Below are 9,634 nucleotides of genomic sequence, written 5' to 3' on the forward strand. Positions count from 1 at the left end.
ACTTTATAATAATATATTACAATTTGTGTTGGTTCCAATTTACTGATAGCGTCGCTCCTCGCACTTATATTTGCACCAATTAAAATGCATAATAATCGCGGTTTATCAGCATTTAAATCAGTGGTTACCAAACTTTATCTACTCGCGTACCACTTTTTGGTTCAAGCAGCGTTCTCAAACCACCTACATACTAAACTACTAAAGGCTCGTGAACAACTCATTTTAAATAGTGAAATTAAAAACCGCACGCACACCTATTTTTTCCGCGGGCATGAACTTGGCACTGCCTTTCTCAAAGTTGAAAATAAAAGTAATTTGCCTATTAAACAGGGCAACAGGCGCGGTAATAAACAACCTAAATATGTTCCAGAAGTAGCACTGCTGTATATTTACGATGTTTTCCTCAGCCAAGCAGCATAATTATTACGAAACAGTAGGGATTCACACGTGGATTCATCGCGTCATAATAGCGATTGTTTGACCTGGGAATTGATTACGTCATAATAGCAGTTCACACGTTGATTATTTGCGTCATATTAGCGATTGTCCCCTTGATTATTTAGCCTGCAGGTGCTTGAAAACAGGTTGAATGTTTGCCTTTTCATGCGCATAAGTAAAGATAGGCTTGCAAAAATATTCTGTACACGCGTAAAGCAACGCCTAGGTTTAAAAAATTAGGAACACCGGTGTAGGGAATATAGCATGGAATGTCACGCTCTACGTAATTTATGTGGATTAAAATAATGCTCACGACAATCACTAAAAGATCATTTGCGATCGTTTGGTGTGAACTTAATAAGGTGCTCGCGTACCACCTGGGAGGCCTTCGCATACCATAGTTTGTGAAGCACTGATTTAAACTAATCATCAGAAACAGAAATCATACAAAAACTACAGATCGTATGGGAGCAAATAAAACACGATTGTTTACCAACAATCTCGTTTGTGATTGAACAATCGTAATGGTTTATCAAAGGTATTCTGACGTAAATAATCGTTACATTAACATGCGTAAATCTGCAACAATGTTTCCTCTGTTTATATTAATTTAGATACGTCTTTTTAATAATGTAGTGTTAGTTTTAATTTACCGCGTAAAATAGGATATATATTCGTGTGCACAACCAATAAAGGGAGTGTTTTATCGCGTCAGAGATAAACGTGGACTAGACATAAATATGACAGCCCCCTTTTGAACGCGCTGGTTGCGCCACTGTATATATATATAAACAATGAAGCATTGACATATTCTGTTTTCTTGTCTCGATGATAATAGATAATAACGGATAACTATATCTAGTATGTACTAAAAGAAACTTATTAAAAAAGAGTCTGTTTAAAATTGCATCCAAGGGACTAATATAATACAGTGCACATGAATGATGTACATACTTCAATATCAAAGGTAATAAAGTCTCTCTAACAAATTTAATTACCTAATTCTATTCTGAAAAATATATATTTAGGCCTATGTATGGTTGAAATTTGGACAACCCATTAGGAACCACTGGGTTAGAGAAATTGTGTCTTGCCCAAGAACACATACACCCACAATGGTAGCAGCGACAAGCCTTGAACTCATTACCTCTGGGTTACAGGCATGCGTGCTAAGCATAGACCTATTATTCACAATATCCCTGCATGTTCAAACTGCACAAGCCTACCTTATATACTGGAGGTGCAGAAACTACTGCAATCTTTCGTCCCATATCTCCATGAACATAATTCATTACATCAGTGCTTGTTGGTTGCGATATGTCATGGTCCGAGGACGACCTAAAATATTTTGTTTATGTTGAAATGTTTTAGGTGTTCCAAAAACTTTACTTGGCATGTAATATCATGACATTGATTTTCATATTATTATTTTTTTATGAAAATAAGAACTCTATTGCCTGCAAACTTTTCAATCAAGAATATGTTTTATTTTATTTCCATTGTTCAATTAATATGACATGCATAATATAATATATATATATATAATTAAAAACTTTTTTTAGCAGCTAATACAAAAAAGTAGATATTGCAATTTATAAACGGTGTTCGGAAAAATGCAGAAAAATTACAACAAACTGACCTGTTATGTTTCTGGAAGTTAATGACTTCTTTCAACTTTTCCAAAGCTTTGCTCTTTTCAGAAACTTTTGATAAATCCTTCATTTTGTTGCGAGGTGATAACGATGATATTGCATTCCACGAATTGAGTTCGCTAACATGAAAAGGTTCCGGTGGTATATGGGACCTCACGTCCTCTGTTATGGTTGGTTTGTTTTTTGCAGTTATACGGACATTTCTTTTCCCAATTACTTGTCGTTCAGGTTGTGCAGTGTTTATATACAAAGTATTGGCTCTGTAGCTTGACATGTATTGTGGGTTGATGTCAACTTCAGGAACATCTTTAAAATGTACAGAGTTCGATTTATTCTTACTGCCTAAGCTCATTTGGTTGTTGGAGCTTAACAGAGAGGATGTAGGACCAAATGGCATTCTGATCTGCAAGTAAATGATAGAAATTTAAATATTTAAAAAAATGGAGGGTCATAATAGTTGAAGAGCAAAACGTGAAGACGTATCTATACCAGCAGAAAACGCGATTTTTGGTAAATTAAAACCGAATAAGGTATTAATTTATTTGTTTTTTTGAAAGGGAAACAATAACTACTTAAAGTTATTCACGTTTTACCACTTCGCAAATTTTTTTTTCCATTTTTTTCCCAAATCAGTGCGAAAAAATATCTTCAGCGCAAAAGTAAAACTTTGCAATTTGGAAGCCAGTGACGCTCCAAACGATATACGGGTGCGACCTATTCTCACAAACTATAGGCTGCATAAAGCTGAAAGCTGTATATATATTAAAAATTGGAGCCAATGGTCAATGCCGTCGGCAACAAAAATACAAGATCGCGGAAAACTGACAATAACAAATCGACGTTAACTTTGTTTTAAAACCTTTTTTACAACCGCTCAACAGACTTATCATAGACATCTAAAATGTTTGACATCGCTGTTCTTGTTGAAAATTTTAAAACGATTTATTTCAAAAATCTATCGAGATAAAGCATTATTTTTGTTTTAGCATTATTTTTGTTTAGGTTCACATCAACGGTTCACATTAGCGCCGATGGAGAAACGTCCCATTTTACCCCGACTTACCATACGACATACGTGAACTGTGCGCAGCGTATAAAGATACAGTGGTCGTTATTGCGTTAATGGGTTGTCTCATTTTCCGTATATAAACAGACTCTGGACTGTCTAAATTATTAGCCATATAGAGAAAACCATCCACCACAAATTTACATACGTGGTAACCTAAGCGGGCACGAGATGTATAAAATAGAACACACATGTTATAACAACTGCCGTGTTCCTGCCACGCGACTGCATTTATTCAAGTAAATCTGTGCTGCAAGTACAACACGGCATACTAGAAATAAGGCTACAAGATGGGGTTACATTTAATGTAGCCTTATCTCTAGTATCCCGTGTTGTATATACTTTTAGCACAGATTTACTTGAATGAATGCAGTCGCGTGTCAGGAAACGGCAGTCTTTTATAACATGAGGTTACATTTAAAAAAGATGTTTGTAAAACTTCTCGTTAACTTTTGGAGAATATATTTAACCTTACGAACGTTATCAATTCTATGTCTATACACTCAACATTTATACGAAATCTGGCGTTATCTCTGCATTCTTCATTCCAAAATTTTCGAATATTCTTTTTAAAGACTTTATTTCAATCCACAAAGACAAATTAATATTAGGACAATGATTTTACAAACAATGTAAGTGCATGTTTTTTCTTAGTTGCATTTTTAAATATATATATGGCTTTGTACATCAGCTAAATGTATGGTGTTCGCATAAACGTAATATTGATGGCTTCTTTTAAAAATAATACTCTACAGTTAAGTGCAATGCATAATCTAAAAGTTATTTGGATGGCTTCTTCTTAGCATCGGAAAGACGGGGCGTTTTTTCAGACGTTGACATTTGTTTGTCCGGACGTTTGGTACCAGCAACTGCGTTTGATCCAGCGAGGTCTTTTTTCGCGACATTTCGCATAACACGAGCCTTTAGCTCATGCTGGGTCAGAGGTCGATCAAAATCAACCGACTCTTCTCCTGAATCCCCACCATCATCGTCTCGGTCATCCTCAGTTGATGGAGGAACGATATGGATCGGAGCAAGAATGGGAGGAGCTGCCGGTCCCCCTAATAAAGCTGCAGTTGTAATAGGAGAAGTTCCTGGTGTTCCCTCAGGTTTATTTTCAAGCTCTTTCAGTTGAAGATAGGTGTGGATCTGAAGTAACTCATTGGTTTTCTGTTCAATGATTCCCAGATACTGCATCATGTTGTTCTCGTTGACAGCATCATTATCTCCAAGCATATCTGATATGGTGGATCTGTTGCAGTTGATTTTGCCAAACACGGATTCAATTCCAGCCTTCAACTGATCCAGAATTTTCTCAGTTGCTTTAAGTTGTCTGCAAAGTATAACATTAATAAACTAATGTATAAAAAAATATATAGTAGCTAGTAGGGTGGGGGAAGATGGGACACGTTTTTATCCTATTTTCTCGCTACATTTGGTAGTAAACAAAGAACCTTCAAAGAATTATAAAACCGTATTCTCCTGACTCCCATAGACTGTTGTTAATTATTTAAAACACGATCATGATATTTGAATATTATGTGCTAAAGATGTCCCATCTTTCCCCACCCTACTATATGATCATTAAACAACCTTTCTATTTGAAGCGTTTATATTATGCATTTTTCAATTGTTAGATATCATGCATACTTTACTAGATTAGATATAATTGTTGAAACTTACTTGTCAAACATATCTGCTTCCTTTGTGGTTTTTCTTAGTTTTTCTTCAAGTCCTTTCAGGATGTTCTGCCGTTCAACCTGATGTTGGACTCCTTCATTTTTGAACTGTTCGATCTGCATTCGCACGTCATCAATTTGCTCCTGAATCAACTCCAACTCGTTGTTTAGCTCATTAACATAATTAAACAAGGCGAAGTTTTTATCCTCAGTCTCAATAAATCGACTGACAAGCAAATAGATGTCACCTTCACCAGTGACTTCTTGAATTTTCTCGAAAGCTTTTTGATATGTCTCCATAGTTTCTTCTGCTGTTTTTTCAGCTTTATCCTCTTCCCCTGCACGTCGTTTAGCTGCTTCTTCTTCCTCAAGTTCGCTTCGTTCTTGTGATTTCATATTCATGAACAACTTAAGCTTTGCATCGTGGTCAATTATTCTCATCAGCTCCTTGTACTCCATGTTGTATTGCAATAAATCTTTTTCATTTCTTTCCTTAAGAGCCATCATTTTGGCTTGTGCGTCATCCCGTTGGTCATAAGCCTGTATAAAACAAAGAAATGAATAAATATGAGATTTTATATTGCTTATATCCAGCGCGGTGGACTAGTGATTAGTGCGCCTGCCTCTATCCCAGAGGTAATGGGTTCAAGCTTCGTCGCTGCTACCATTGTGGGTGAATGTGTCCTTGGGCAAGACACTTAACGACAATTGCTCAAACCCAGTGGTCACTAATGGGTTGTCTAAATTAACAGCCATACATAAAAAAAAGAAAAAATCCCCCCAAAAAATAATCACCCACACAGCAACCTACTCGGTAAGTTCACCAAGTTGTAAGCCGTATGAGGTGTATGAAACAGAACACCGGTGTTATACCGCCTGTCGTTTTGAATAAATATACATAACTTAATTTATTCTCTCGTGGTCGGAAAATGACAGCGTTATAACACTAGTGTTCTGTTTCATACACCTCATGTCAGCTAACGTTTTCCGGCCAATACAAACATAAAGTAAGTTAAATATATTCATTTATTATATATAGTTACCTGGGTAGATTGTTCAATAATTTCTCCCATTACACGTTTCTGATCACCCAGTTCCTTTGTTAACTTTTTATGCAGACCATCAAACACAGCTCTCTGTGAACGCAAATGATCAATTTCCTCTCTCAGTTTAGAGTTGCTTGTTAGAAGTTTGTTGAACTCCACAGTTGCTTTGTCAAGTCGATTTTCAAGAACTCGTATTTGCTTTTGTGTACCAACATGCCTCAAGTGGCTGGAATGAACCCCTCCCATGCTTTTATGCTGGGTGTTAATCTTAGTTTCAATTTGCCGTATCTCAGTATCCAGGGCACGAACAGCTTCAGTCTCCTCCTTAATTAATCTTTCATAAGAATCTTGCTCCGACAAAAGATTACAAAGCTCTTCCATGTTGTTGGAATCTTTTTTCGTGTTTTGAGCAGACTGGGCTAAAAGCAGATTAGTCTGAATTTCTTCTCTTTCTTCCTATAAAACAAAAAGTGATTAGCACGATGGCGTTTTAAACACAAATCATACAGTTGCACAATCCATCTGAAATTATGAAACTTCCTATAGCTTATTGATATGGTCTTTGAAACTGATAGTACTTGAAAATTAATTACCAAATTATTTTTTTCATGAACAAAACATACAGGTTACACCAACAGATATATGTATTATGTATATACACTAAAACACGTGATATACGGCGCCAGGGCAAAGTAGTCAGCGCGCCTGCCTGTAACCCGGAGGTAATGGGTTTTTGGCTCAACGCTGCTACCATTGTGGGCGCATGTGTCCTTGGGCAAGACACATAAAAATCCCCCAAAAAATAATCACCCACAAAGTAACATACATGGTAACTCGTAAGCTGGCACGAGGTGTATGAACACCCTTGTTAAAACGACTGTCATTTTCCAGCCACGCAAGGAAAAAGTTAGTTACGTTCATTCATTCATACTTATTTAAATATATTAAACTACAACCTGAAGTGATGCTATCTGTGCCCTTTGTCTTCGAATAATGTTTTGGGATTCCTCACAGTAAGCCTTTCTATCGCCGTCCATGATTCGATATTGACGCTGTAACTTTGCCAACTCAGCCTCAGCAAGTCCATCCATTTCCTGTTCCGAGGACTCGGATCTTCTGCTTGCTGCTCGCTGCATCTTTGTTGTTCGAAACTGGAAGAAAAATATTGGAATTGTGAAATGTCTGTGTGAATAAGTAAAAAACCAGTCCAGATTTTTTATTTATGGGTATTTCAAAATAAAATATATCTTATTAATTACTATACCACTTGGCACTTAACAAGCGAATCAGTGTTGTGTAAAAATGGAATTGCAATAACCGAAAGTTAAATTATTATAACGCACAGAATTAATATAAACACAGAAAAGAACCGGTCAGATTGTTTTCTTATGTGCTGTAACATACCTATGAAATGTTTAGGATGTGTATTATAATATTACCTTAACTTGAGTATGAACCGCAACTGACCGAAGATCTCAAAACTGAGAAACACGATTTCCGTTTGGCGCAGTTACACCGTTGCCAATAACAACCAAAATCGATCATCCGTATAAAGTTTTGTGATTTTGGGCACGCAGTAAATTCGTAGATTTCTACGTCACATGTACATAAGAGCGTTAATTACTACCCAGTTTAATAATCAAAATCGATACAATCTGTAAAATGAGCGTGTAATTGATCGAGCATTCAAATAGGGGCGCCATATCAATTTCATGTAGAGGTGCCTATAAGCCTGTACCAGAGCCAGTAACCATATACGGACTCTGCCCTATGCCAAAACTGAATTTCCAGTTTTTAAGTAAATTAATTTATTTTTCCTTTCGTAACGGTGGACGACAGTCGCTATGACGAGTGTTCTGTTTGACTGTTTCGTACACTTCGTCCCCGCCGTTTACCAGTTACCACCTATGTAACTTTATGGGCGTATTTAGACAACTTGTAAGACATCAATAGCAATTTTGTTAGAAAAATTGTTATTAATGTCTTGTCTAGGGACTCATACGCAGCCAATCGTAACAGCGTCGAGTCTCGAACCCGAAACCTGTGCGTCAATCACTGTGGCACGGCGCGAACGAAACATGTATTTACTTTTTTAGCAATTTGTATCATAGCCTATAATTCGCAATTTAATCAGCAGTATTGTCAAATTGTTCTGAATGTACCATCTTTATCCAACTACAGACCAACCAGTTGAATTGTACCACAGGTAGCATAAAAGGCCGTAACACATAATATTTACATAAACAGATGTCATATTTATTTTATTGGATGTAATTATTTAAAATAATTTGTCCTTAAATTATCGCATTGCTTTGAAATTCTGCTTTGGAACTTTTTGTTGACGGATATTCCTTTTAATGTTGAAATTTTAGTAATCACTGTGGTAATCGCTTAGAATTGGAACGCAGTTGTTCGGCTGTTACTTTCCCTGCCATTTTTTTGTCTGTGACCTACATTGCGAGGTATTGTTTCTAAGTGTACGGGTGGTCACTTCGACTGATACCTCCAATGAGAGTAGTTAACTCGGTTAATCTTCGATTAAAGTGAGGAAAGAGGGCAGTGGTGGCGATAATTATCGCTTTGCTAATTGCCGCCTTTTTCAATCCAACATGCTGTCCATGTTTTAGAAGTCGTTTTTTTTACCAACGATCAAGTCGCAGTTTTGTAGGAATAAGATATAGCAGCGGTTCATTTATGAGCATTATTGGAGGTATGAAATCTAACAGTTTAATATCGATGTCAATTCAAGTGCAGTAAAACAAAAAGATTAAAAGGATCTACAAGGTAAGCGACACTGTAAAAATCTTTTATGAAGATTGAACTGCTTTGTATAGTTTCCACATTTTTGCGTTTGCGTTTGTTACTGGTCAAAAGTTACTTTATACCTAGAATAAGACAAAGTGATCTATATTGTCAGCAAATTAACCATCAAAAAATATAAAGCCGAGCTTTTATAGCGATAATGTATATTTTGAAAACAATTTAGAAAACAGGGAATCGAATGTTAGCAACAATAATATAGGAAACTAATTTCCAACCATTCGTTTCTGCATTTAAAACAAGCGTTTTATATTATCAACAATTTTTGTTGCTAATGTTATTTACGTCGTTTACTTATACAATCTAGCAGTCAAATGCAGGACAGAACTCGTAGACAGTTACTTCTTATTCAGTTTCAAGAAACGTATGCATTGTGTGGGTATAAGACTTTTCACCATTGGAGACCCACTTTTTTCCAAGCTCTGTCAATAAATGTATGACTAACCAGTAGCAAAAATGCTATAGTTTACTCTTTACGAATAAATCTGGTTTCCAGGTAGTACTGCGGGGTAAGATGGTACACCTTTAGCACATAATATTTAAATAACATGATCGTGTTTTAAACAATTAACAACGGTCTATAGGAGTCGTGAGGATACGGTTTTATAATTCTTTGAATGCTATTTGTTTACTACCAATTGGGACGAGAAAAATCAATGAAAAGGTGTCCATCTTCTTCCACCCTACTACATTATATATAAGTTTATCCTTTAGGTCCCATGTAATAATTAATAATGTGTGTATAATTCAGAACACTAGAGCATAATTTGCGCATTCTAACGTTTTTATACCAACATCTTTCTTCTTATATGAACACTTAATTTCTTCCAACCAACACTTTTGAACTTTAAATATAGAATTCACCCATGGAGACAAATGACTCGACAACAATTAGTTCGGGAAACGAAAATGGCCGAAGGCGTCGGAAACTTT

The 9,634-nt window shown here is 36.2% G+C and overlaps 3 protein-coding genes across 8 annotated transcripts in view; 1 reads left to right on the top strand and 2 right to left on the bottom strand.

Annotated features, from left to right (window-relative positions):
* LOC100186123 (centrosome-associated protein 350) overlaps positions 1–2,489 on the bottom strand; it is a 28,202-nt gene extending 25,713 nt beyond the window's left edge. For all 6 annotated transcript variants that reach the window (XR_003396242.1, XR_003396243.1, XR_003396245.1 and 3 more), the window contains exons 1-2: positions 2,078–2,489; positions 1,665–1,776 (exon numbers count right to left, since the gene is read on the bottom strand). Coding sequence is in view for 1 of the 6 variants with exons in the window: in XM_026836131.1 (XP_026691932.1) it covers positions 1,665–1,776; positions 2,078–2,487 (522 nt within the window). In the remaining 5 variants the exon portion in view is untranslated. The remainder of the gene's footprint in view (positions 1–1,664; positions 1,777–2,077) is intronic.
* Positions 2,490–3,719: 1,230 nt separating this feature from the next.
* Positions 3,720–7,380, bottom strand: ciaxp66.0 (axonemal p66.0). Its single transcript, NM_001032474.1, is given in 5 exon segments — positions 3,720–4,489; positions 4,840–5,375; positions 5,879–6,337; positions 6,838–7,032; positions 7,321–7,380. Coding segments are annotated over 4 exon segments (1,728 nt in total). The 5' UTR covers positions 7,018–7,032; positions 7,321–7,380; the 3' UTR covers positions 3,720–3,936.
* A 1,004-nt stretch (positions 7,381–8,384) lies between these two features.
* Positions 8,385–9,634, top strand: part of foxh-a (transcription factor protein) — a 4,117-nt gene continuing 2,867 nt past the window's right edge. Inside the window, 2 exon segments of the mRNA NM_001078524.1 lie at positions 8,385–8,665; positions 9,559–9,634. The exon segment at positions 9,559–9,634 is cut by the window's right edge and continues 112 nt beyond it. Of these exon segments, the coding sequence (NP_001071992.1) occupies positions 9,568–9,634 (67 nt within the window). The 5' untranslated portion in view covers positions 8,385–8,665; positions 9,559–9,567.

The sequence above is a fragment of the Ciona intestinalis genome, chromosome 9, assembly GCF_000224145.3.
Source record: "Ciona intestinalis chromosome 9, KH, whole genome shotgun sequence".
NCBI lineage: Eukaryota > Metazoa > Chordata > Ascidiacea > Phlebobranchia > Cionidae > Ciona > Ciona intestinalis.